At 41.9% G+C, this 26,404-nt stretch overlaps 1 protein-coding gene and 1 long non-coding RNA gene across 6 annotated transcripts in view; one reads left to right on the top strand and one right to left on the bottom strand.

The window, feature by feature from the left end:
* Positions 1 to 759: 759 nt before the first annotated feature.
* On the bottom strand, positions 760 to 22,529 carry VLDLR (very low density lipoprotein receptor). 2 transcript variants are annotated; one of them, XM_038401493.2, is made up of 19 exons: positions 22,269 to 22,529; positions 15,421 to 15,540; positions 13,054 to 13,176; positions 11,850 to 11,972; positions 10,254 to 10,625; positions 9,963 to 10,085; positions 9,740 to 9,862; positions 9,112 to 9,231; positions 8,906 to 9,031; positions 8,121 to 8,292; positions 7,428 to 7,652; positions 7,046 to 7,164; positions 6,239 to 6,378; positions 5,723 to 5,864; positions 5,201 to 5,347; positions 3,632 to 3,721; positions 2,964 to 3,041; positions 2,280 to 2,452; positions 760 to 1,385 (listed from the first exon to the last, which is right to left on the bottom strand). In XM_038401493.2, exons 1-19 carry the CDS (start codon positions 22,345 to 22,347, stop codon positions 1,350 to 1,352), a joined length of 2,631 nt encoding a protein of 876 aa, XP_038257421.1. In that variant the 5' UTR covers positions 22,348 to 22,529; the 3' UTR covers positions 760 to 1,349. The 2 variants fall into 2 exon arrangements, with proteins under 2 accessions (XP_038257421.1, XP_038257422.1); XM_038401494.2 differs by lacking the exon at positions 3,632 to 3,721.
* A 150-nt stretch (positions 22,530 to 22,679) lies between these two features.
* Positions 22,680 to 26,404, top strand: part of LOC119855473 — a 109,380-nt gene continuing 105,655 nt past the window's right edge. For all 4 annotated transcript variants that reach the window (XR_006281695.1, XR_006281694.1, XR_006281697.1 and 1 more), the window contains exons 1-2: positions 22,680 to 22,819; positions 25,896 to 26,393. This is a non-coding gene — a long non-coding RNA (uncharacterized LOC119855473). The remainder of the gene's footprint in view (positions 22,820 to 25,895; positions 26,394 to 26,404) is intronic.

Below are 26,404 nucleotides of genomic sequence, written 5' to 3'. Positions count from 1 at the left end.
CAAATTCATGGAGTAGCCCCCTGTGAAAATTGCCTACCCCTGCACTAACTGCTATAAGCCAAGTTTGCTGCATGCCAAGAACTTAGATAGCATAGAGTTATGGTGCCATCAGCAATGCTAAAAAAAAGAAATGAAAGCCCTCAATGTGATGGATTTAAGGTAACTAGATTTGACTTCCCCAGAAGTCAGTTCTACAGTTAGCAACTCCATCTTAACTGTACCCTTTTGATCTATTGCTTACATTGCAGCATTAGTAGAGTGCATAAATTGCAGAGATCTGGCAGGTGCCTTAGCTGTTTGGGATACTGCCAAAACAGATAATTTTCCAGTATATTTTTAGACTAACTTTTCCAATTTGAGTTTTAGGGTAGAAAGATTTCTTCTTGCTTTAGGCCAGAAGTGGGCAAACTATGGCCTGCAGGACTGTCCTGCCTAGCCCTTGAGCCCCCTGCTGTCCACCTGCCCCCACAGCCACACCAGCTCTGGCAGGGCTGTGAGCTCCTGCTGCTCTGAGCTGCATGATAAGGGGGCAGGAGGTCCTAAGTAGGAGGGCTGTTAGAGGTTATGGGGGGCAGTGGCCAGGCTGGTTGGGGAGGCACAGCCTTCCCTACAGTTCTGCACTCTGATATGGCCCTTGGGCCCAAAAAAGGCCCCACACACTAAGCTCACAAGAAAGGGGCCAAGATCTAAGTGACTTACCTAGCTGAGACCAAAGATACTGCTTTAAATTCCAGTGTGTATAATAAGGTTCACTGAATATGATGAGTCACTGTGTTTTAATTTTAGCGTTTAAACTTTACAGTAGTTTTTGATAAACAGCATTCATCCTCTGTACAGCCCTAAGGTGGCACAGGCAGGAAAGATTCACAATTCACATACAAAATTGCTTATGTTTACAAATTTTTGGCAATTTATCTGCATAACCCGTTTTCTCCTATTGCCATTGACCCAACCATTGAAAAAAGTTTACAATAGTTTACATCTGAAATATTTCAAAGTGCTTAATAGTGATTGTTCAGGAATATTTACAAGTGGCCTATACAAATATGTACAGGTGGTACACTACAGCACAAGTTGTTCCTGGAATATGGCTTTCTATGGAAAGTGCTTTAAATAGTTGGTCAGTGGTAGTACTGACAAATTCAAGAGTTACAGATAAACAGTAACCATCAAAAGCAGATTTGTGGACAGATATTTACAGAGTTCTGGTAATTTGTATAAGATATTTACACAAGCTTGCTCCACACATTCAGAAGGTTTCTTCATTCTTCCATCTTGGAAGACACTTCAGCTACTTGCCTGTTACCGTCCAAGAGTGTAGAACACAAGTAGATTGCCAACTAGGCTATTCAAGCTAGATCGTCATCTGTGCTTACAACAGAGATCTGTATGGAAGGAGCAAATGTGTGTTAAAAGCAAATCTTGGGTTGCAAGAAAAGTCTTGTCAGTCATACTGTGCAAAACAGTCTGCTCACATTTGTGAGATCTGTCCTGTCTAGAGACTTGCCTTTTTCCAAAGACAAACCTAAAATTAAATCTTACACAATTTGTATCTTTGCAAGCTAGAGCTACAATACATTAACATAAAACATTGCTTTAAGTCTGACATCTAAAGCATGTTGCACTTTAGTTATAGATAGCTTTAAGTCTAGTGTTGAGTGTATTTTTGGTAGCTGAAGCGATGAATCCAGGCTTGCAGCTCTGCTTGTTGCTAGAACCACTAGACATGCTAGAATCACCTACCCTCCCAAAATATGGAGGGCACTGGCCTCACTTCACCTGCCAATTAATACTGATAAGAGGGACATTGTAGAGGGACCCCTGCTTATAGTAACTAACTTGTTGGTAAGCCATTCAAATGTATGGCAAACATCCCTGCTGCAGTCTTGGATTTTTCAAGGCTCATTTGATAGCAAGCCCAATGCCTTACAGCTCTATGTACCAAGTATCTCCCAGGAATTCTACATGCTGCCTGGCCATGCTGGCAATCCTGGTCTCAACTGCCTAAAAAGTGGCATATCATAACTGCTGTGGCATTAGCCAAATCATTGGCCTGAAAAGGCAAAAAAACTATGGGGTCTTCCTTTGGTCTCCTACTGAAGTATAGGAAGAAGACTGTCAGGTCTCAAGTAGAGATCATGCCTTCCAACTGTGTTATAGAAGGTTGGTCAAGTTTGTCAGGAGTGAACCAAGTCAATCTTTTGGCAACTTGAGACTACAAAGAGCATGATCTCCAGCTGCTATTCTGACACATTTAGAAACCACATATCTGTACTTACTGCAGGGTAAGTGTGTCCTACTGAACTGCTGTGTCTCCCAATATCAATAGTGAGGTCTTCTTCAGTGGTTTTCAAGTAGACAGGATTGTCAAAATTCATGCTTTTCATATTCTTGTGTTGCCAGTTACGCCACATGAAGTAGCCACCTGCTGCTGCTGCCAGTGCCAGTAATACTGCAATAAAGGAGACAAATTAGTTGTCTGACATTCAGCTAGAATGATTTCTAGTGAGCTAAGCCAAACAAGTCCTGTGGTAGTAAAGTTTTAGTTCTGTCTATGGGTGCAAGCCACTGCCAGCCAGAAGCTAGTTTTCCTCAACTGAATTTTTAGAACAGGCTTGTGTTGCTATATTTGTTCTAGTTGCATCCCCACCCTACAATAAGACACGTGACCATGCAATGATGACTGTTTTAGGACTGGTGGAATAGGATAGCAGCAGATTAAGTGATAATGCTCAAGACTTTAATGACTAGAGCTTTACAAGTGCATGTTTCCCTTTTGTATGGGATGTCAGGAACAGCGAGTAATTTTAGATGGGCTTAGTGCCTAGTTTTGAAACTCCTAAAACTGACAGTGCCCCTAGCATTGACAGAATGTTATGTCCCCCCGGTCAATCCCTTGGAATGACCTTGAGTTGTCCTGAGCTACTCAAAGTCTCAAAAGGACTGCACCCAAGTATACTTACCCAGAGGAAGAATAGCCCAGGCAGCTGAAGTTCCTTTGGAAGAACTGACTTCTGATACTGCACTGCTGAAATTATGTCCTAGAAAAGGAATAAATACAATCTCATGTATTATTTACTTACTGTTAGGTTGGCAGACTTTAGTCCAAGGCTAGCAGCTTCCTCAGACCATAGCTAACAGTCACCTCTTCTATACTCCTTATTTTAAGTGAGTGAGAAGTAAAGAATGCATTCTAGAGCAATACTACTCAAAGTGGTGGTCTGTGGACTGGTGCTGGTCTGTGAGCCATCAGCTGCCAGTCTGTGCCCACATTGGAAAAAGATTGTTAGTCCCCCACATCAGATAGCTTGAGAAGCACTGTTCTAGAGCATGTAGCCCACTAAGTACTCTTCCACTTTCTGCAGCTGCATAGTTTACATTTCCTAGGAAAAATGTCTCACTGGTAACTTGCATGTCCAACATGAGATGCTGGGCTATCACAAGAGGACACATGCTAGAACTAGCTTTCACAGTCTCACTTGCCATTTCTGAGGGTGAAGGCTGAACAACATGTTTCCTGATTGCATGCACAGGTTTAGCATGTTTGTGCTAGTTGTCCGAGACCAGTTTGTGTACCTGCTCGGTCATTATTTGTAATGCATGATTGAAAGTGAGTTATTGGGACCAATACCTCCAGGAACTGGTCCAACAGTTGGTGGTTTTTCTGTTGTGCTGGTATCTTTTGTCTCAATGTAAGCCACAGTAGTTCCAGTACCTGAAACTGGTTATAAATCAAGAACCCAGTTAATCCTGAAGTTCTGAAATAGCTTGCTATTAAGTAGTGGTTGTGAGTGCTTAGCAGATGGTAGAATGGTCATGCAGTTTTTAGATTTTACTAGACAAGATCTTTACTGAGGATTTGATAGGTTTACTCTGCTAGGAAGTTGGTCTCAGCTGCTAGGTTTTTTTGGCACTCCAATCTGATGCTTTGCAAAGTATGATTGGACAATTTTAGAAGCCAATAGCTTGCAGCAGAAGTTTAATACTCCTAGATTTTTAGGATCCATCAATTTTTACAGATAAGAAAGCTTTGAAACAAGTCAACCAGATTTCTGGTGTTGCACTAAGTAGTGCAACAAGTTAAAGTTTTGTTGGGGCCTGCTGGTAGTTATCCAAAGCTGTAAAATGTAAGCTAGGTAGCCACTGTGTATGACAGGCCATTTAGAGGTTTTGCTCACTCCTCAGGTGATTACTGCTGAAAATCAAGAGTCACATACAGGGATGAGTTTTTGGAGTGCTGAACATCATGAACTCTAGTAGACTGTCACACTAAGTAGCCATGTATACAGTGTGCTTGAAATAGTTCAAGTTCCTCTGGCCATTTAAGGAGTGCCTACAGGAATTGTATTACTGTACAAGAGCTTTGCCTGCCATGTAACTGCAGTCTGAGGGCCACTCAATGAGTTACACTAACTGGGCAGGAGATTGTTAACTCCTAACAGAGTAGGAACCTATTCAACTTTATCACTTACCTGCTGTTGTCTGAAGCATAAATGAATCCTCCAGTTAAAAATGCTTGGACCTCCCCCCAAAGTCTATATCCATTAACATTTGATTAGAGGAGTTAGGCTAGTAGTTCTCAACCAGAAATACATGTACTCCCTGGAAGGCCTCTGCATACCCCCAGGGGTATATCAACTCATCTGGATAGTTGCCTAGTTTTATAGCCTACATAAAGCGTGCTAGTGAAGTCAATACAAACTACAATTTTATACAGACAAGAAAAAAAGCAAGCAATTTAGTAATAGTGTGCAGTGATGTGTGTTTTTAGTTCTGATTTTGTAAGCAAGTAGTTTAAGTGAGGTGAGATATGCAGTAAGAAGACTCTTGAAGGGGGAATCTTCCAGTAGACTGGAAGTGTGGAGAATCAGAGTTAGCTGGAACTTTTTAGAGCCTTCCACACCTTGCCTATCTAGTAGCTCAGTCAGCTCCCCCCACTCTGATGGAATGCACAAGGTCTTATAGTATATGGTGATGAATATGCAAAAGCCAGGCACAAAGTTGCTATCAATACAATCATTGCAACAGCTTGCATTTTGTTAGAATGCCACAGTTTAAGTCTCCACAAATGCTAATCATGTAGCAACAGTGGAGCCTTAAGTCCACTGTCAGGGGAGAGCATTACTGTATGAGTCTTGATTGCACAAGAGTCCCTTATTAGGTCCCCCTCTACAGTAACTTTTCAGTGTTGTCACTATACCTTTACACCTTAGGCCATCGTCTTGTAGGTTGTATCCAGTAGGACATGTGCAGGCATACTTTGGAGAGTGTTCATTTATCTGGGGAGCAGGCAGGCACAGATACTCACAGCCACCGTTCTTCATGGTCTCATCACACCAGTTCTTGCCTGTTGACACAAGTCAATTTTAAAGCAGACCAGTGCTTTTGTCTTGCAGACAACTGTTTAGTTTTGTTATATGGTAGAGGATATACTGACTGTCCATACGTGACAGGACAGTTTCTAGGCCATGGAAATCAAACCATGCAGCAGCACACAATCTACAGCTTTACTCTTTACAGGGGACTTTGGTACAGAAGTAGCAGCCCTGGACAGCCCACCTGCACTATCACCTCTACTGTAGTGCTAGTTCTGTTTAGTGTGCTTTTTGGCCAAATCAGATTGGAGCTCTTCCACCTCACTCCCCTAGAGGGAGATTTAATAGCAGCAAGGCAGAGGTTCATAGTATGAACCTCTAACATTGCCACAGTTTACATCTGTTACCTGATGGTTGAACAAGCTCGTGATACACAATGATATCCTGAGCATCGTTGAGGTTGTTCACTAGTGTAGCCAATTCAGATCCTGTAAATTTATTGGCACCATAGACTGCTTCATTCTCTCCATCAATCCAGTAGACACGGTCCTAGGAGATAAAGTTATTGCATCCTATTATGATTGGGACCAGTTTGGTTTGTCCATTACCAGGGATGGTTTAGTTGTCCCTGGTAAATCTGATTTAGTGAGTGCAAGTACTCTGATCCTAATCTAGCAGAACTGCATTGGTACTTCACTCACATAAGTGCTGAGGCAACATGAAATTGTAAGGCTAGTTAAGTTTAAGTGTGGAATATATTCAGTTTTGAATTTGCAGCTCTCTGCCTCAGTAGAGAAGCTACAGTAATCCCATTGCAGCTGCTTTTCTGCAGTCTTCCATTTATTAGACTCTTGCTGTACCCTGCCACTCCAAAGGGAGCCTACAGTCAGTTCCCTACTGGATGCTTGGAGACTTATTCTCACCTCAAATATTGTTAGAGCAAGAGGATGAGCAAGAAATTCGTGAGATTTTAACACAATCCTACGATCCTGGCCATTTAGATCCACACTGGACAGCATATGTAGCTTTGAATCAAGCCAGTAAAGGCGGCTTTTTATAAGATCTAGAAGGAAAGAAGTTGCATTTTAGTACATTGAATCTGATCACAAGCATGTGTTACCTGGAAAACCTCACCATTCATATTGCCGGGGGGTGGATACCTAACTTCAGTTTAGTAAGTGCTGACAAAATGCCATCTAGAGTGCATGTGCACTAGGCTTCCACTAGTAGGTTTCCTTGCATGAAGAAAAAAAAAAAGGTACTATTTACATATTAGAAGGCAGCTGCATCACCACAGTACCACCTGGATTGATGTTCCCTGGGTGGAGATTGTAGCCCTATGATTAGAACAAGTGTTTAAATCAATGGTACTCCATGTATTGGGGCTACCTCGTGAATGGGTAGCATTTTATTGACAGCATCTGCTATGGATCAAGCTACAAGCAAGCTGTCATTAATAGGGAGGACATTTGAAAAGACTGCCAATGCTCTGACCAAAGCTGGTCATTTTAGACCTGGAAGTGTGAATGGATAGTGCCTAGAAGCCATGGCTGTGTCCTAGTGTGTTCAATGCCTTCTCATTGTTACCATGTTAATGTGAACTTCCACAAGTTTTCCAGGGAATTTTGACTTGCAAACTGAGATTCCTTCTTAAAGAGCTAGTGACTTCAGTATTTCTGAAAGGCATTTTGGGCTCACAGTGAAGTTAATTTTGTAAGAACATGAAATACCTAGTGCAATTCCATTAGGCCACTGGATCTCTGTTGTCACCAGCTGCTGTCTACTAAGTCCATTCATTCCTGCCTTTTCTATTTTGGCTGGTTCACCCCAGTCAGACCAATACATATAGCTGTAAAGAGACAAGTCATGAGGCATCTGCAGTTTAGCTATACTATTTAACTTATGTATTATAGCTACAGGAAGGCCTGGAATTAATCTATATACTATGGCTTGATAGAAGACTGAGCACACTGGAGTATGCATGGCTCAGCTAGTCACCTTCAAATGGTGACCAGCTTTCAGCTTACTGTTTTGTAGTTTGCTTACCAATCTAGGTTAGTATATAGTACCAAGAGGACTTGGCATTAGTTGGTAGTACAATGTAATGCTCACCCAGAGAGAGGATCCACAGCTATGGAGGCTGGCTCTCTTAGGTCTGTATTAAACAGGATCTTTCTTTTGGCACCATCAAGGCTAGCCACTGAGATACTCTTTAAAGCTGAATCAGTCCAGTAGATGTTCTTATAGACCCAGTCAACAGCAATTGCTGCAGGACTGTGTACATTGCTTATGATTTTTAAGTGTTTGCCCACCTTGTCACGACTATCAATTGAGGCACTGGAAGAGAAAAAGGATAAAATTTAGTGTTTCAACCACTGCACACTAGACGATATGCATCAGTTAAGCTAATAGCTGTTGAGGTATATTTACAGATCTTGTGTTCAAGATTTGAAGTAGCTAGCCTCAAAATTGAAAGATGTTTTTAAAGTAGACCCAAGTTGTTTGCTGCCCTTTGTTCAACAAAAAAGGTCAGAACAGTTGGCCTCAGACTGTGCTCATACTTTGGTTGCAACTCCAACTTCCATAGAAGTACATGCAGAGCTTTGAGTAAGAGTATCCCACTGCATAGATGTTTGACTTCAAGGCTATGGTTACTGAAATTAGGAATTCTAGAGAGAGTCAAGCTGAAGACAAGGCAGACAAGCATTCTCCTAAGTCAGAAAGTGACTGGCTAAAGACTTCTCCTGAAGTTGTTGCTCTTAAAGTTTTTAGGACAAACACTTAGGATGAAGCAGGTAGGTTTACCTGAAAATTGCTTTTTGGCTGAAGTCAGCCCAAAAGAGTTTATGCTCAGCAATGTCAGCATCTAAAGCAATAGTGTTTCTTAGCTGCTCTACTAGTTGGAGGTATTCTTTCCTTTCCAGGCCAATCTTCCTGATGTCCCGACGATTAGTGAAAATCAGACATGGTTCTTTTCCTGAAAGGATTTAGAAGTTACTTGCAGTTCTAGTTGACACAAAGAAGTCACTTAGTATACTAGTGTCATCCCAGAAGTTTAGAAGCTTTGAGTACAGTGTTAGAACAAGAGTTTAACAGCCACCACATGCAGAGATATTAGTAGCTCTTACAAGCTTCAGCCTCCATTGGCTCCCCTATGCTTTTACACTAGCAGCACCAAGTCCTTAGAGGGACCTCTCTCCTGTAAATTTATAGCTCAACATGAAAGACTGCCAACTGTTTTTTCTTTGCCCCCAGTGTCCTCAATATTCAAGATTGCTTTTTAATCCTTCAGTACTGTGCTCAATTAAATGTCTGAAAGACAGAGAATGATGGTACAAGTGACTTGTTGCAGTGAGGTCTTCAGCCTCTGTGCTCTTAATAGTAGAGGTGGATTTAGCAAATCCCTGAACACAATTTGTTAGGCAAGAGTTTAATTGGCTCCCCATAGCAAATACACTAAAGGGCCATGTACTGTAGACCACCAGCCAGGTGCAGTAACTCTGGTGTACCTCTGTCAGCCTCTTCAGAGGAAACTTATATTTCTAATGCTTTTGGGCTCTTGATAAATTGAGTATGCTAGTTGTACTTACCTACTGCCTTGCACACTCCAGTAGCTAGATCCATTTGATAGCCACGGCTACACTCACATTTGTAGCCTCCTTTTAAGTTAATACAGATTTGACTGCAGATCCCAGGATTCTGGCATTCATCAATATCTAAGACAGACTGTAAAGTTAGTCTTGAAACACCACCACAACTACCTCATTTAGGGGTCAAGATGGTAGCAGATACTTGCCTCCACATGTTTTCCTGTTTATCAGTTCAAACCCAGCTGGGCAGTCACATTCATACCCAATAACTAGGTCTCTGCAGATATGAGAGCATCCACCATTGTTCACCAGGCATTCATTCAAGTCTGGAATAGAGTTAGAGGAGACCCAAAAACAGTTGTGGCAACTTAATTGAAATCTCAGGCCATCCATGCCTGTCTAAAGTTAGATTATACCAGATATTCAAGTATGGCCAAGTCCCTTTGCAGACACTTGTTAAGAGTCTTGTGGGCATGTTGGTGCTCATGCAGAACTAGCTACACGTCAACAAGTACATCAAGTGAGCCAACTGCAGATTTCAGCTCAGAGAAGCTCAGTGCTATTTGGAGCTACAGTTTCTGTACTATGTTTTACAGTTATCTGCAGTCTGGTTCATGACTAAGCATAAAGCAGCACACTAGTCAATTCAGTTATGTTAGAAGATGCAGGCAAGTCACTGTTCAGTTCTAAATAGAAGTAAGATCTTTTAGTCTAACTAGAGTCTCCCAACCATGGAGAGTTACTTACTAAAGGCACTTGCACTCAGATTCTTGCAGACAAGACTCAGTTAATCTCAAGCCTGTGAGTGACATTCCAAGTAGATGGCTCACTTACTGCATTCCTTGAGGGGTTCGTCACTCCAGTCCTGGCAGTCCCGCTGCTGATTACACACTTTGCTGATGTCTATGCATTCCCCACTTCGGCACTTGAATTTGCCAGATCCAGAGCACTGATCGACTGTCAAGATAATGGGAGGGAAAGGGCCATTAGATTTAAAAAAAAACCTAGAAAGCCCTGTTATAACAAGAGTTTCGTCATCATTTAGTTCTGTATTTACCATTTTTACAGTTGACTTCATCAGTTCCATCTAGACAGTCTCTTACACCATTGCATTGCCTGCTACCGTGGATACAATTCCCATCTTCACATTTGAACTGGTCTGGTCTACAAGTCCGGGAAGCTGAAGAAAGAAGTGCTGCAGAGTTAGAATCCTGAAGGTCTTGGAGACTAAGTTATAGAAGTAATCAAAGCCTTAACATTTTTTGGGAGAGCCAGTGACTGAACTAGTGAAGAGGTAATGAGTTGGAATTGGAATCCTTTTAACAGGGACCGTACAACAGTTACTTACGGCAGTTTGTTTCATCACTTCCATCCTTGCAGTCTGAGTCTCCATCACACCGCCACTTCTTGTGAATACATTCTCCTGAGCCACATTGTACTTCACTAGGAGAACACTTCACAGGATGTGTAGGCTGGCGGCCACATTGCTCTAGAGATTCATCTGACTGGTCTGAACAATCTGCATCATCATCACATACCCAGCTAATGGGGATACAGCTAGAACTTTTACATTGAAATTCATGTGCTCCACAAGTAGGTGGTGTGCAGTCCAGTTCATCACTACCATCACTGCAGTCATCTTGGCCATTACAGACAAAGTTTTTGGAGATGCATTGCCTGCTGGAGCAAGTGAACTCTGCTGGGCTACAAGTTACATTGCCTGGTAATAGAGAGGGAGTTCAATTAGTGTCAGGATTTTAGAACTATGTCTGCACCATCTACAGCAGGGTCTTAACTTCATTGACCGAACTCAAATTATTCTACAAAGGGGTAGTGGTGAAGGTCACTTAAGTATACACTTCAGAAATTCTAGTCAGCCACTGCAGTCATTAAGACTATTAGTCTTCTGTTAGGTTTGTGTCCCATATTTAGGTATTCTATTAATCTACCTGTATAAGCCTTTAAGATTTAGACACTATGCCCAGCTTCAGAGTAGACACTTACAGTATCAAGTCAGAACTTTCGTTTTTAGAATGTGAGCCTCTGGCACTTGCAGATCCTCTGTGCATTTTGTTGGGTTGAAGAGGCATTCAGTGATGCCAGCATGACATGTGACTGGAGGGCAGTGGGGAAGAGAGCAGGAGGAAGTTCTGCTCAGCACACTTCCTTTGAAAGTGCAGTCTAAGGGAAAGCTAGATTTTAGTATTATCTTTGGTAACATCTATGTTAAGAAAATAAGCTGCTGTCTAAATCTAGGAATAGAGCCCTTTTAGTACATGTTTAGGTGGGGAATTTGTTAGTGTAGCCACTAAAGCCATCTGCTAAGAGGCTTTATAGAACAGCAGCTTTATGAAGTCCAAATGACAGGGGACTGCCACATGAGTATTACAGTACTGAGTGGCTCACCACTAAGCAAATGACATTTAGTTTTGCTCTCCAACTAACTGTATAATAGTTAGGATAGCCCAAGAAGTTTTTTGCTTTGAGTCTTGAGAACTCTTGAAGCAATCATTGCTAATTCATTCCATTGCTTGGAGTGTATGCATTTGGAGAGAGAATAGGTTATGACTTAGCCACTGCAGAGAGCGCCTGGTAGTTACTCAAACTATAATTCAGATTTGACGTTAGGAGGTGGTGTTATTTAGAGGCACTTATTTTAAGCCTTTTAAATTAGTCTGATATTAGACCCATAGTAGCACTTACAAGTGTAGTACTGACCATATAAACAGAACAAGTTTTAAAAATCACTTATAGCTAGTTCAACTGAACAGGACTGAGAAGAGAAGAGTTTGATTGTATGATGTGATTATTATCAGAAACTTTCCAGAAGTTCTAGTTCTAAGAGCACCAGTTGGCTATTCTACACAGCTAGTTCATCTTCAGGCCAAGTACATTTGGGAAAAAAAAAAAAGCTACACAGGCTACCATTTGTTTCTTCCCTTACCACAATTCTCTTCATCTTCACCACTGTCACAGTCATTTTCACCATCACATTTCCAGGACAGAGGGATACACTGAGTTGATCGAGGACCACAGCTGATTTCATTTACCCGGCATGTTCTCATGTCTATTGAGAAGTGGATTGGGGAGAGAGGTCAGTTTCAAGAGCTCCTTAGGAGGTCTAGAGTTTAGGTTTTAAAGATTCTACTGAAAGCAGTTTAGGATTCAGACAAGTATTTAAATCCAGATATTGCTTTTCTGTGAAAGTGTAAAGCTGCAGTAAGTGGACTACATTTTACTTGTCATGGACAATGACGACAGTAGTCTGTTCCAATACTTTGACCATTAGAAATGGTAATTCTGAAAAGGGCTTCAGGTCTTTCTAGGAGAGGAAGAACTGTTTTATCTAGGCTATGGAATTAGAGGTTCAGTATAATTCATAAGGTATTTCTGATGTCTATCTGCATGGTACATGTAGTTATTTTAGAGTTACTGTTTCATTCTCAGGGGAGGAGTGATAGAGGGTAGGGTTAAGTTAGTTAAGAAGGCAGTTAAGTGTGAAATTTTTCCCCTCAGACTTTCCCATCATTAATACTGTAGCAATGGGAGCATGAACTGTCTTTCAGGTGCAGCCAGGACCACATGGTACCCTTTAGAGTGCTGTATTCACAATCAAGAGGGCTAGAAACTGAGTCAAGGTTCTCTACTCTGGTTCCCATAATGAAATTAGAGTCTACAGACTGCATCAAGGGCAGGAGGACAAGGCAATTCCAGGACATGCTCAAACATCTTTCAGACATTCCATTACAGGTATCCCCGTTATATTTCCACATAAAAGGGAATCTTGAGCAGCCTTAATAGCCCATAGGTCTGGCTAGGATTACAGAGAGGTAATGGGGGCTTTATGCAGATATATTGATCAGACACTGAAGTTTTTCCCCTGTTCCTGATGAGATATCTAACACTGAAGACTAATTCTTTGAAGGGGCTTGCAGAGAGACTGACAATACTGTAGTAGCCTGAAGTCAAGGGTAACTTGGAGGAAGAGCTCAAGTAGCAGGTCTATGCAACCGATTAGATTATAAGCAGTTTTAAACCTAGGAGTTATGACAACATGCTACAAGATTGACAGTTTTTGGTTGAGAGATTTCAGTTTCCTGCTCAGATTATTTTAATTTGATTGTCAGCACAATGATAGGCTCACTTACGACACAGTTCAGGGCTTTCATCAGATCCATCTTCACAGTCTGGGTCCCCATCACACTGCCACCTGTTAGGGACACACTGACCACTGTTGCACACAAAGTCAGATTCAGTGCAGGTCTTCTTCACTGCAAAGAAAGGTTTCAGAGTAGCAGCTGTGTTAGTCTGTATTTGCAAAAAGAAAGTATTTGTGGCACCTTGGAGACTAACAAATTTGAGCATAAGCTTTCGTGAGCTTGCATCCGATGAAGTGAGCTGTAGCTCACGAAAGCTTATGCTCAAATAAATGTTAGTCTCCAAGGTGCCACAAATACTCCTTTTCTTACTGCAAAGAAAGAGTCCCAGTATGTTTAACTGGGAACTAGATCTTGCAAGAAGTACAATTATATTTTAACAGCTAATCTCCTAGGATCATTGAGAACCTTAGTCTTTACATGCAAAAAATGTTTTTTACTGCAAGCCTAATGGATGTTTAGGATACTTATCTCCTGTGTCATGGAGTGGACTTTCAGCTATAAGCAGTGAGATATTATGGCTTTTACATCTTTCAAAAAAGTTGCCACTGAGCATTATCTTCACTCCTCCCTGCAAAGCTGCTTTATAAAGCACTAGTAGTTGGAGTATGTTGGATGCAAAGCAAGTGGTCTTTTCAAAGAGTCCAAGCTATTAAAGTAAGCTTGGGTACAAGCAGATGCCTTGCATTTGTAAGATAATTCACATATACAATCTTGCCAATATTTGTGGCCAACAATTCATAAGTGTTGAGTTGATCAGTGGACATCTTAGATTTAAGTCCAAATTTTAGAGTCTAGATTAGGTTGAGATATTAACAGGCAAGAATTCTAAATGGCACACAAGAGGGACTTCAATGAAGTCTAACTGGAGTAGTTTTCACCTCTGAATTACAGTTTAAAGTGGTATACAAATGTCACTTGCCAGCCAAGCAAGCACTTGCAAAGGAAAAGCTCTTTTGGTCTTTTTTGCACTTCAACTTTTTGCTTTTTAAGAGGACAGCCTCAGCTCTGCAAGAGAAGTCTAGTTTGTTAGTGAAGATGTTTCCTTTGAATATCAGGTCTCATTTCAAGTTATGGGGAAGGTGAAGGGAGTTGCAATCTGTCATTCATATTTGTTTCAAGTGAGAGATATGGTACTATTGACATTAAGAATAATCTGACCAAGATGTTTGCTGAAAAATAGTAGATGTAGCAACAGCTACTGTAGGTTACATGTTTGCTGGTAGATGAAATTTCACCTAATGTGGTGCTCTGACTGAAACTTAAGCTGTCAACTCTTGCATTTGAAGAGTAAATCTGCAATAGATTAGCGTGTGCCTCTTTTGCACAGGAAATTCAATTCAGCCCTGTAACAAATGCAAGTATTGTATTTAGTAATTAGCCAACATATGATTAGATATGGTGGAAATTGGATACCAGGGGAATTTAATACTACCTGATTTGCTAGGGGAAGGAAATGGAGGCTGTAATCCATAATGATTATTTCATTGAATAATATTAATCTGCTATTTATTATTTTAGAAGATAACTCAGAGTTGGGTTTAACAGGTTCTTGAAGGCAGAGTTGCACTGCAGTGGTAAACTGGTTTTAAGTAGAACTATGTAGCTAGTTCAGAGGGACACTGCAGGAGAAAGCAAGGAACACAGCATTCTAGCTAGTTTTCCCCCTTTTCAGCTCCATGGGTGAGCTAATGGTCTAGGATTGCACAGGCAGCAACTGTAAGGAGCTCAGGACAGAAGGAAGCTGAGTAGTTCTTGTCAGTTTCCTTTTACAACCCTTTTCTCCAGTTGCTTTGTCCTGGACAAAGCAAGAGCTATGCAACACTACTGCAGACAGAGCATATTTGGAAAGAGGGGCACCCCTAAACATACTTCATTGGGTACCTCATGAGGCTACTTTGGGTGTTGATATTTTAGCTGTCCAGCCATCTAGGCAGGTAGTTCAATTTTAGTCATCTCAGAGACAGCTTTAGTGTCAAATTTGACCACATCTTAAGTATGTCTTTATAGCCATGGGAGGGGTCAATTAACTTTGACTAGACAGAACAGGTTGCTTTGAAGTTCAGCTAGAAGGGCACTATAGCTGCCTGGACTCAGTCCTGCAGAAGCCTGAATGCAAGCTTAAAGCTACACCTGTGTGAGAATACACAATTCTTGAACAAGACTGAGATAGGATATCAAAATCTAATGCTATAAAACCTTGGTTTGAACCTGTTGACTCTACTGCCTCCCTCTGCCTGGCTCACTCACCACTAGCCAGATATATTAGTGGAACTCCTCCGAAGCTATGCTTTGTTGTTATGTCCCACCAATGGGGTGCTTACTTAAGGAACACTTTGCACTTGCACAAGGGCTTACCACAGGAGCTCTCATCACTGCCATCAGAACAGTCTTCATCTCCATCACACTTCCATAACAGAGTTATACAGCGTCCATTACTGCACTGGAATTGAGATTCTTCACATTTTGCTCTTGCACCTGGGATTGAGAAAGTCAGTTTAGTCAAGCTACTATTGCTACATTTAGTGATGGGTTAGCACTGGAAGCTTTTGATCAGGACAGTGGGACAAGAACAGAATCCCTTGTTTCACAGAGGCTGCAGATGTCAATAAGAATGCTTAGATCAGTGGTTCTCAACCAAGGGTATATATACCCCCAGAAGACCTGAGTACCCCCAGGGGCACATCAACTCATTTAGATATTCATATTCCAGTTGATTTTATAACTAAATAGTAAAAAGCAATTTGTCAGTAATAGTGTGCTGTGACACTTTTGTATCAAGTCTGATTTTGTAAGCAAGTAGCTTAAGGGAGGTAAACTTTGTCTTGCATACACTAGACTGAAAAGTTTGAGAGCCACTGACTTTGATCACTAATAGTGCATCAACATTTGTGTCCGTTGCTGCAGTCATTTCAGGCCAGTGAAGTGTTACAAGGCAAGGTTATTGACACCACATTTGAATCAGGAATTTAGTGGCAAAGTTTGCTGATAGTATCAACTGAGTTGCCAAAAAGCCAGAGACTTAGAATGGTGCAGATGCTAGAAGACTGCAGTCATTGTCTTGCAGTTTGCAAGACAATACTTGTTTCAGGGATGTTTTAGATACAAGATCCTGTGTAGAGATAGTAGAGCCTGTGTGTTTTACTCAGATGAAAGAGTTTTCAGGTGCCTTTTTTACTCATAAGAAAAATTAGTTAGCGTGTGGGAAAGATTGCCTGCTCTCTGCCTCAGATGCAAGAGAGTCTCACTGAACTATACAAGAGTTTATTTATTAAGCAGACTGTTTGGTATAGTCTAATTCAGTGGGTTGAAATCCACTAAGCCTAGGAAGCTTCAAGAAGGACTGGTCACATGCAGTTATGTTCTCCATGCCAGTATCTCATGTTACTTCTCTATGGCAGAAATAGACACTGTTTCCAGCACAACACATTTGCCCTTGCAATGAGACTGACAGCTGTGGCAATTCATAGACAACCCCATGATGCTTTAGTGAAAGGGATAACGTTACCAGTTTGAGAGGCGAGCTTCTTTACTAGATCCCTGCAAGTTACTAGAAGTTTACATGACCACATCCTTACTATGTGGACAGCACCCTAGCATCAAGGACTATAATCCTCCAACCAAAGTTCAGTTTTAGCATGTGTTGATGCTTAAGGAATAGGTGCAAGTCTTTCTCCCCCAAGAATACTCAATGCTTAGGGTGGGGAGGGGACATATGGTCTTAGTATTAAGTTACAGCACTCTTAAGTTTTGATCATTAAGAGTTCAAGGATAAGTGTTGTGCTTCATGCAGACCTTGTCTGTACACGGGCAGCTCAGTTTTAGATTTCTTTTGTTTCCCTAATTTTTGGGTTGGTTTTAGTTAGAAGCTTGTAGTATGTCAATCCATTTGAAGGCAGTACTTCAGAAGTCAGTAAGATATCAGTTTTATTTTCTGCACTAGAATTGTTTGCCAAGTGTTTGATTTAGAGAGTTATGGTATTTGTTATGATGGATATCTGACAGACATGTATTCCATTTGCAAGCTGGAATCAGCTACAGCTTTCTGTACACATTTCATAATTATGTTTTCCCAGTACAACTTGTTCTAGTGAAGCTGAATGACCCTATTCCTCAGAGGTTCACATCATGCCATACAGACATGGCTATCAAATCAGTATCAACTTCAGTACAGCAGCTGTCTCTTGAGCAGTTGTACAAGCACAAGGTTTATCTTGTGTGCTTAGATGCATAACATTTATGTCTTAAGGTCTAGAGGAGTGACTATAGCATGATGCAAGACTCCTGCTTCTCCCTTGTTTGTTGCATCATTTGATGAGTTGCCTTGATACCAAGAAAAAAAGTTAAGGCATCTATTTTTAGCTATTTCAAAAAAAAAAAAACACACCATTTGTTCTTTGCAATCTACTTTAGTAAGTAGAAAATGCAAGCCAGCATACCAAGTCTCTTCAATTATACCATAAGAGTACAGTCAACTTGCTGACTTAGAGTCTGCAGTAAGTCCACTGCAGAACACTAGATGCCATCAACTTGCCACCAGGTGGTCCCAGAACTACTGGCAGAACAAACTGGGTGAAGGCAAGTGCAATCTCACCTGCAGAAATTCTAATGTTGGGCAGCACAGCATGTATTGACAATGCCAGCCTACATTAAGAAGCCATTGTATTTTAAGTTTTATATAAAAGTTGTCTTTCAGTTTCAATATCTGACAAGCAGATTAAACTAGATTAGTGTTTGACTAGGAGTGTTACAGTAGTAAAATGCCAATTAAATTGAACTAATTTAATAGGCAGATCTTTTGCTATGATTATCTACTCCAGCCTTGCATGTTGTACAGAAGTTCAGCCATGCAGTCTGTTCTTCACCATGAGAATGGTGGGTGATGAAGGATCTTTTATTCCTTTAGATTGCCCTGCCTGGAATTATGAGTTTTGGCACAGTTGACTTATTCCATCATAAATCTAGAAGTCAACACTATCACTTTGGTCAGTCAAATGTGATCTTTAAAGCAAGTTTTCAGATGCATAGGTGGAGTCCACTGCCAGTCTTGTTTTGTTAGGGATTGTAAGTACTTAACTATTGCACATCATTCTTTACCGAGATTCCATATTTTGAAAACTTGAAGTTTAAGCCTGGATCAGGCCATTCTTAGTTTGAGGAACATCTTGTTTCTTCACTGTTGCTTGTTTACATAGGATGTTTTGAGTCTCCCTGATGTACAGTTTCCTTGCACTTATGCCTTATTCACACTTGGGTATGGTAGTGTAGCAATACTGGCAAGCCTTTAACAGAGAGGGGGAAAAAAAAAAAAAAAAAAGAGGTACTTTTGTTGACAGCTTGTTTTGCTAGGGAGCACTGGTATCAGCTATACTGGCCAAAGGCTCTTATGCGGTTATTACCACACCTAAGCTGTGCAGGCAAAAGCCCTAGTGATGTCAGACTTTCTTCCTGCAGTGTGAAATACCTGTGCTGGCAAGACTTAGGCTTGGCCTAAGATCACATGAGACAGCGATTCCAAGATTAAGGATGCTCACTCCCAAAGAGTTTTAGAAAGATTGCAAGACAGTTTTAGAAGTGAAGAATGACTAGTTATATCTGGATAATATGACATTCGTTTCCTGCCAGAAGTATACGAACTATGAAGCTGCTTTCTAGCTACTGCAGTGTTAATCTTTAATTTTAGTTTGAGATTTCATATTTGATATTTCAGTCTTGAGTCTCAATATCATCTTAAGCCTTAATCACTTTGAGTGGAGAGGGAAGGTAGTCAGAAGCAAACATGCTATTGTTTGGGGCAGATGAAGATCGTGACAGGTCTCTAATCTATCATGAGAGAGTTCCATAGTGTTTTGGGACCAGTCATTCCCATGCCAAAATGGGATCATTCAAGAAAAAAAAGCAAGTTTTAAATACCACATTCAGAAAGCATGCCTAGTTGTGGATGCAATAACTCATGGCATCTGCATTATTCTACATAATGTCTGCGTTTCAGCATATAACTCCAGAGGAAATGTAATCACTTGATGTCAGTTTAATCACTGCAGCAGTAGTGATTAAGTTCAGAGTTGTAAGTTCATCATTTAAGCAATAGTACTACCAATCTGTAGTACTAAGTTAGAGTAGTTAACCTTTATTATTTTTAGGAAATGGTTTTGTTCCAAGAGACTTCTAGTATTAGGGCTCTGAACCAGCTACACTTCAATCTAGTCATTTTGGTGTAGAATTGGAATGGCCTACATCCCCCGAGGAGCCTTCAAGTGAAGCACCAGTGTCTGCATTTCTGTCTTTAGACAGACCTACTTGTCCTTAGCTCTGTCACTGCCCCAGTATGACAATCCTTTTATCTTGGATTTCTTCCTCCATCCCAGATTTGTTACATACTAGATATTGCTATCTAATGCTTAGAGTTTGCCTAGTTCTTTGAGAATGGGTTCTGCAAAGTGCTACAAGTAGTTGGCTAGCAACTGTAACCTAGAAGTAGCTGATTATATTGGGACATAGGTATGAAAGGGCAAGATCGCATCTTTAGTGTTTTAAGTACTTAGATATTACAGATCATCAGACTGAATCTGGATGCATGAGCCTCTTTACCTTAAGGTTTCAGAGTAGCAGCCATGTTAGTCTATCTGCAAAAAGAAAAAAAAGTACTTGTGGCACCTTAGAGACTAAAAATTTGTGCCCAAGCTTTCGTTAGCTACACAAGTATTTTTTTTTAACCACACCCCCTTAAGGGTTATTCATACAGTATGTCTATATCGACCACATTCCCACAAGCCTGTATCCTTGTAGCAGGAAGCTCAATGAGAGGTTACTGTTGATTTGTCTGTTCCTTACAGAACAGGGAAGTGAGACTTACTTGCACCATGTTCATATTAGAAATCAGTCAAGTTAGACTGTTGGCAATGTCTAGTCCTATACCTCCTCTCAGAGCGCATGTCTGACTAGTTTCACAAACAGTAAAGCAGTAGCATAAGCTGTTCTGGGCAAATTGCTGCCTCTGTTCCTATTTAAGGGGCTGTATGACCAAGATGTTAAATTTTTCAGAGAGTTTGGAAAAGCAAAGCTAATTTCATCTGAGACCGAGATATTGTAGTGGTCATATATAAAAGAATGTGCCGACACCACTTTGCAGTACATATCACAAAATGCTGTGGAGGAAGCACAAGCAGGAATCTAGTTTGTCTTCCCTGAGGACTGTCAAGTACCACTCTGGAAGAAGAGTGTTTTTAGATGTGACAGTTATGAGGTCCAAATAACCTGATTACAGTAAGAACCAGAATTGGGTACCTATCAAAGTAGGCTTTAAAAAGTAATGGGTAATCCCCTTTAGGGCAGTTCTTATCAAATTGCTTTAGTTGGTTTCAGCCTAAAGCACTTCAGTTGTAGTTTTACATAGCTAAGCCCCTTTATTGTCTGCACAGTGCGCAAGCAAGATAGATTCTAGAATCTGCTTCCCACCCAGGGTCTGTTGCTGCAGCATTTAGGAGGCCCACATGGAGCAGAAGTCTTCCTCAGTTATGATATTGAGTATCCCCCTATGATGGTCAGGCACTCCTCTTTCTGTAGGGGAAAGAGACCTCCAAGTCCCCTCCACACCCAACTGGGAGCTTGCTGTGAGCAGAGGGGCTCAGTGCTTGTGTTAAGGTCATATTTTGTAACAGTGATATCACTGTTACACCACTCAAGATCAGTAATGAGCATCCATTTCTTTCTACTTTGTATATGGTAGAGGGAATATTATGTGCTCTTCCCTTTATCCCTGGGAACAGTTCTAGCTACTTCATGTTCTCTTTGGCAAAGAGCTTGAGTGTTGTCCCAAGTGCTGATACCAACTAAGGAGATCAGCTTGGAGGTGTTGACTATGCCTCTTTTCTGAAAGAAGGGATAGTTACTGCCAGTGTCAGCAAGGCCTCTGATAAGAGTGAGAAATGCCTTCTCCCCCAACTAACCCACTGTTTCCCGATCCTAAAAAAAATCCCTCAAGTTAGCTAGTATATTTCCAAACAAATGCAAATCAGGAGAACCCTAAATTGATGGTTGTTAGCATCTTGATTGGATATCTAGCTGGCTGACCAATAGCTCAGGTGTCATTGCAAATGTTTGCTTTAGACAACTAGCATATGAGGTTTAGCAGCTATAGGCAGAAGAGTGGGTTTTTTTGGGGTTGTTTGAGAGGAGAGGCTCACCTACCTAGCCTGACTTTGTGACTGTAAAGTCAAAGTTCACCCCCACAATGCCAACCAAAAAAGCATTTACACAAATTTAGAAACTGCAGCTGGCCTGAGCTGGGGCCAGTGTCACTAGCTACTAGAGTAGTACAGGAACCACCAGACAACACCTGGGAGATAGCCACATACTGAATGGGTATATTAGTTAGTTCATAAGTGCACACACCACTCTTCCCCAGCCTCCCATTACACAAGCTCTTTCCCCACACCCAATCATCATCCTATAGCTGGAGTAAGGAGGAATCCAAGTATAATTGGCCCCAATTATCGGGTGATGAGTACTATGAACCTTGCCATGCTTCTTGCAGGGATTGTAAATAGAGTGAAATCCTGTAATGGGCTCTTACAGGACTCAAGTCATTTCCTCAACGCCTATTGTTCAGCTAGCAAGCTAATAAAGCCATAGGGATAGGGGCCAACTGATCCACCACAAGTGGGGCAGTCCCAGGTTTGACAGGGGATCATTCCCCTCCCACGTAGGGGGAGAAGGAGGGGTAATCCCCTCCCTAAACTCGTCCTCTGCCTAGGTCTTTAGACCACAGGGCTCCGACTTTCCCCAGGCTCCTGCACGCTCAGGAGCGACGAGACCCGTGTGCTTGTTACTCAGCTACCGAGTTATGGAGGAAGAGCAGCTCCTCCACCACTCCTCTTCCCCTGCGTGGGCCCCCCACAGCGAGTCACGAGCCTGCCGGGGAGCGCTCGCGCGCCGGGCTCTCCGCCGCTGGGACCCCCTGGAGCCGGCAGCTCCGTCACCTACGTGCGGGTTGACTGAAGGCGTGATTCCCCGGCACGCGCCGGGGGGGGGGGGGGGGGGACTAAAGCCCCATCGTCCCCGCAGAGCGGCCTCACGTGAAAACGGGCTCGGTGTCAATGCAACAGCATGTTCCCTCCCCCCACGGCTGCAGGGCCGAGGCACCCAAGGGAGGCGGGGAAGGGAAAAGGGACGCCGGATAAAAGCGCCCCGCGCTCGCTACTCACCGCGCACAGCGCCGCGCTCGCCCAGCAGCCAGCAAAGCGCCGCCAGGAGCCAGAGCCCCCGGAGCGAGGACGTGCCCATCGTGTGCACCAGCTGCTGCGCGCACAAGTTAGCAGCCTCCGCGGAGGTGGGGCGAGGGGAAGCTTCCCCGGTTTTCGGCACCTTGCCCGGCCGCCTGCAGGGAAGGCGGCGCCGACAGGGGGAGAGGGGGAAGCGCGCGCACTAGCCCGGGCTGGTGGGGAGCAGCGAGCCGGAGACATGCACAAGGGGGAGGATGTCCCCACGACGCTCTTATACGAACCGCCCAGCTCCTGTGTGCGGCGGCGGCGGCCGCCGCTGACTCACGGGGGCCCCCGCCGGCCGCTGGTTGGCTCTCGAGCGCCTCCAATCCCCGCCGCCTGCCCTAATTTCCTGATCCACGCAGCCTGCCCAACGCAGCTGTGCGCGCTCCTCCATCCCGCCGGGCGCTGCTGCTGGGCCAGGCGGGGGCTCGGCCGCCCAGGTGAAGCTGGTGCGAGCTGCTGGCATCACCTGTGCGCGAGCGGCGGCCGCAGTAAGTAGCGACTTCCCGCCAAGCGGCCTCCCTGGGGGGAGGGGGAAAGCGTGGAGGGCGGGGGGGGGGGGCACCTGTGCTTCTGCACCTTAACATAGACTTGATGGGAAGTGATTGACAGGGAACATATGTACGCCCCTTGGGTTATTTGGATATGCCTGTGCCTTGCCCTCTGTGACAGGGAACGATGTAGAGTTGTGATGGTTAATGTCTGTTTTGTTTTTACTTCTAATAAGCATCAGTGGAGATCGCTCATCCAGGTTTCTAGAGGGTATATTTAAACGCTTGCATATAAACATGTACTGACTCTAGGGGAAACTGAGCATTTTCTGAAAATACAATTCCCTTTGATTTTTTTGTTGCATGCATGTAGTTTATCCTCTGTTACAGAAAGGCACCCAAAATAACATATTTCAGAGGAAAATTGCTTCTTCTTCGTTCTCTCATCCACCATTCTAGTTTGCCTATTAATAGTGCGTGTTGAAATTTACTTTCCAAACCGATTTTTCTCAAAATAACTCTCTTTTAGACTTCTATGCATGCATGCATGTATGCATACGTACATGTGGTTTTCCTTCTATAATAGAATATGACTTGAAATAACACATCCCTACTATTGAGGAAGAAAATTAGTACTTCTGCATTCTCTCATCAAGGATTATAGTTAATTGCTAATTATATAAAATTATATGTTGAGGTCCTAGAATTAAAATCTTAACCTTTTATTTAAGGGGAAGAATTGGTAGTTTTATTCTTCTTTTGTAGACTTTCTAACATTGAATTATAAGTTTTTGTGAAAGAAAAGAGATCTGTATAAAACACATTTGTTTTTTATGGTACTTTTAGGATTTATAATTAAGTGTTGGTGCTTCTCTGTTTTCTCATCCACATATTTTAGTAGAGCTGTTATTTTATGTTAATATTATATACCAGGCTATTCATTCCTTGGTGTAGGCAGAAAGCTTCTCAAGCTGCTGAATCCTAAAAACAATGGAAAGAGGTGGTTGCCATTTCAGTCTTTTGACATTAAATGCCATGCTAAATCTTTCTTAGCCTACATTTAAAAAATACATGTTTTTAGAGCTGTGCCTATGAGTCCATTGATGGAACAGTATCTCTTAGTTTCTAGACTTCTTGGATATGGTAACATTTCCCTGTATGCTGTTTTCAGAGTGATGCTCTTCTTGGATCTTATCAAGTTATGCCATCTTATATGATCCCATGAAAGTACTACCACATTGGAATGGACCCTGTTCTTTCAACTGATGTAGTGAATATACCTCCAGGCCCCAAATGGGCAGTAGTCACTGGGCTTGGTACTTGCTATAAGAGACCATGTTTAATTTCATATATCTGGAATGAATCTAGGGATCACATCTCTAATACCAATGTCTGTATGAGGAATGAGCATATATTTTCTACTACCCAACACCCATGCTACTGTAACACCGATGACCACGGTTGGCAGGCAGGATCTAACCTAGGACCTCTGGAGCTTAGTGCATAAGCCTCTACCGCATGAGCTAAAAGCCAGCTGGCTATTAGCTAAGGCTGTAGAGCAGACTCATTTTATCTCTCGCTTTCTCTCTTAAATGGTTTTGGTGCCGCTAAATGGAACAGACCACCAGACCCAGAAGGTGTGTGGGTTACACTACCTCATGCCTTTTAGGGTTCTGTGCTCCCAATACAGCTCATGTGCTGCATCAACAGATGCTACTGAACAGTCTAATCTCTTAGATACATATACATTTTATCTGGGGTTTTCTTAAGACTGTATTGGCAAATCCATACCATTTCAAATAAGAAAAAGGGTGTATGTGTGGAAGGCGGGGATTAGGGTTTTCAGGAGGGCTGATTAGTCACTGACAATGTAAGTGGCTATAGTAAAAACATTGCTGCTTCTTGTAGATTTTCAGTATGCAATATTTCCTTGGGTTATATGCATGGTCTGCTTTATTAAAATTGAACAACCATGTCAATATTTTATTCTCTTTATAGACACATCTTATATATTATACACTCAATGCAGCAACACAATGTTAGACCCTGATCCTGCAAAGACTCAAGAATGTGCATAATTTTATTTATGTGAGTAATCCCTTTGAAGCCAATAGGCCTGCTCACGCGTATGAATTTAAACAGCCTTAGAGTCCAAAATGTATCTTTAATTTAAGCACACAAACAGACAAACAAAACAACAGTAGTTCACCTAGACTAAAACACAGAAAATATTTACAATAATATTAGTCTAGATCATCCCCTTCTGTGCAGATACCCACAGGAAGGAGCCTTGGAGAGAGAAAATCTTCATGAGGACATCCTAATGGACACCACTCCATCACCTGAACATCATCCTGTTGGGATTTGTGCTTTATGAAAAAGGTGGTGTGGCCTGCCCCCAAAATTGGGTTCCTTGGAGATCCATGGGAGTCCAGGGCCATCTGCATGGAGTTCTCGTGCCTTTGCACCAACTCTGGTCTCTGTTGGTCTCATTTCATGTGGAAGTGGGGAGACCGACAAGCAAAGGGTCCCCTGTGCATGCAGAACTAGGAGTTATGATCTGAGCCATCTGTCTTCTGCATTAAAATATTAATGTTATATGTAAACCATAAAATATACAGAATGTGTGGAGTGCTGAACTGCTATTTCTTTTAGCATCTGGACATTAATCTTGTGTGGTTTCTGAGATCCATAATATTAGATACCTAGGGAAATGAATTCTAATCCTGGTTCTACCATAGATGCCTTCTGTTTTATTGGATAGGTCACAACTTGAGTGTAGTTACACCCAGGTATTAATTTGACTCTCTGTGTTGTAGATTCCTCATTTTTTAAATTGGTTCTGAAGATACTTACCTTGCTCATATGGCTGTTGTGATGATTAATTAATTAATGTGTGCAAAGTCCTTTAAAATTTGAAATAGTATATAGTGTAAAATATGAAATAATAATTAGTACTATAATTTATGTATTACTTATTTTTATTAGTAGTGAACTCTCCAGGGGAAATCCTGTTTTACATATGTTTTCAGCCTTATAACTGATGGATATTTGGGTTTTTGTCTTGAATGTTTAGTGAAATTCTATTGGAAAAGTTGTAAGAGATGGAAGTTCCAAGAAGCAAGATGAACCTGTCATCCACAGTCCTTGTCTTGGAAAGTGACTCGGGAAAGACAAATGGCATTAACAGGGTCGTAGCCTTACCATTAACTTTGCCATCTGGATTTCTGGTGGACCCTGGGCTGAAGAGGCTTTCAGATAACCTCAGACCTGACAATGAGTTTTTTAACAATTTACCTGAACAAAAGTTTGACTGTTACTCTTAGAATGTCTGTTTTGGAGAATAAAGTCTCAGCATTAGAGGCTTGATTTCGTATTTACTAAAGTTACAAAAGAAAATAAAGAAGTAAAGAACAGGATGGACCTTTTGGAGTACAAGCAATGCACAAGAAATCTTAGTAGGGTTGGTGTTCCTGAGTTCTTTTGGCTTGAAAGATCCTATAACATCCTTTTCCAAAAAAGGGGTACTGGCAGCACTGGGATTGACTCCCCCGAGATCTTTCTTCTAGAATCAGTGAGATTTTT

Source organism: Dermochelys coriacea, chromosome 5 (genome assembly GCF_009764565.3).
Source record: "Dermochelys coriacea isolate rDerCor1 chromosome 5, rDerCor1.pri.v4, whole genome shotgun sequence".
Taxonomy (NCBI): Eukaryota; Metazoa; Chordata; order Testudines; family Dermochelyidae; genus Dermochelys; species Dermochelys coriacea.
The sequence above is the reverse complement of the archived record's forward strand: the minus strand, read 5'-3'. Positions and strand labels throughout refer to the sequence as shown.